General features: G+C 30.0%; 1 protein-coding gene across 5 annotated transcripts in view; it reads right to left on the bottom strand.

Annotated features, from left to right (window-relative positions):
• The window catches only part of LOC107645084 (agamous-like MADS-box protein AGL11), a 25,221-nt gene that overhangs the window by 1,691 nt on the left and 22,331 nt on the right, over positions 1 to 1,199 (bottom strand). For 3 of the 5 annotated variants that reach the window (XM_021103441.1, XM_016349113.2, XM_021103442.1), the window contains exons 4-7: positions 967 to 1,028; positions 737 to 836; positions 290 to 331; positions 144 to 185 (exon numbers count right to left, since the gene is read on the bottom strand). In XM_021103441.1, coding sequence (XP_020959100.1) covers positions 144 to 185; positions 290 to 331; positions 737 to 836; positions 967 to 1,028 — 246 coding nt within the window. The remainder of the gene's footprint in view (positions 1 to 143; positions 186 to 289; positions 332 to 736; positions 837 to 966; positions 1,029 to 1,199) is intronic. The other 2 variants (XM_021103443.1, XM_021103444.1) reach the window with 2 other exon arrangements.

Raw genomic sequence — 1,199 nt, 5'->3', positions numbered from 1 at the left:
ATCTACACTATGATCATTTATCATATCCGAAATTCTGGGACTAAACCTTAAAGATTTTTATTCATCGTAATAACAAAATATGAGTCATACATATATATACTAAAAGTACTAAGAAAAGAATGAACAGTTTTGCGACTGCTTACCTTAGTCCGAAGGCAAAGATTTTCATTTTCCAATTCAATCTCCTAAGTTGAATAATGCAGGTTTATCGATCAGTTGTAAACAAATAATATAGAAGAATATAAATGCTAGTAAATAAATTAATTCAGGGAACTTAAGTGCTAATTACCCTTTTCTGAAAGTATTCAATTTCTGCCAGCAGCATCTCATGCTGTAGTAGTTAGAGAGGGAGGGGGGAAAAGGTATCAATAAAAAGAATTACATGTGAGTCTAAATCTAAGATCGATCAGAGAATTGATCCTCTGACTCTGAATTGGTCAATTTTAGATATTTATTATTAATAATTAGATAATCTTGTGTGATTTATGTTAATTAAGTGCATCTTGTTACAACCATTTTATATTTCACGTAGTAAAATAATTATCGTATTTATTTGGTGACGATACAAAATTTAAAGGAATCAAAACAGTTATTTAATAATTAATTTGTCTATCCGCTAATGAAAAAAATCTCAAGAGATCAGGTATGTGCAACTAGAAGATATAGAAAAGAACAAGTGAAACGTTTAACAACAACAACATGATATGCATTCTTCCTTTTTGGTTTAACTTGATACCTTCTTAGACCTGATTCTAGTGATTCCTCTTTCAAGTCTGTTCTCCAACTGCTTAAGTTCCTTCACGGTAAGTGTGCTCAATGCATCACCCATCAGGTGCCTAAAAAAGAAAGCATAAACACTCCACACAGCATTAATGGAATGAATTCACAAAATACGATATGTCCGTTACAATTTTTGGGCAACTAATTTGAAGCTTTAAGATAAACAGGGATAACAAAAAAATTCACCTGTTAGAATTTTGCAGCATCTGTATTTGTTGTCGCAACTTTGCAGATTCTTGTTGATAATACTGATAGTTTAGGCGCGGCAGATAGTTCAATTTGATTAAGAAGGAGTATACAGACAGACACAGAAAAAAGTTTTGAACCTATTATACTACTCTAATTTTACTATTAAAACTTAATTATCAATTTACAATTAATATTAAATATATTTAATAATAAAAAAATATTATCACATT

Source organism: Arachis ipaensis, chromosome B05, assembly GCF_000816755.2.
Source record: "Arachis ipaensis cultivar K30076 chromosome B05, Araip1.1, whole genome shotgun sequence".
In the NCBI taxonomy this organism is placed as follows: domain Eukaryota; kingdom Viridiplantae; phylum Streptophyta; class Magnoliopsida; order Fabales; family Fabaceae; genus Arachis; species Arachis ipaensis.
Note: the sequence above shows the minus strand (reverse complement) of the source record. Positions and strands in the feature narration are given on the sequence as shown.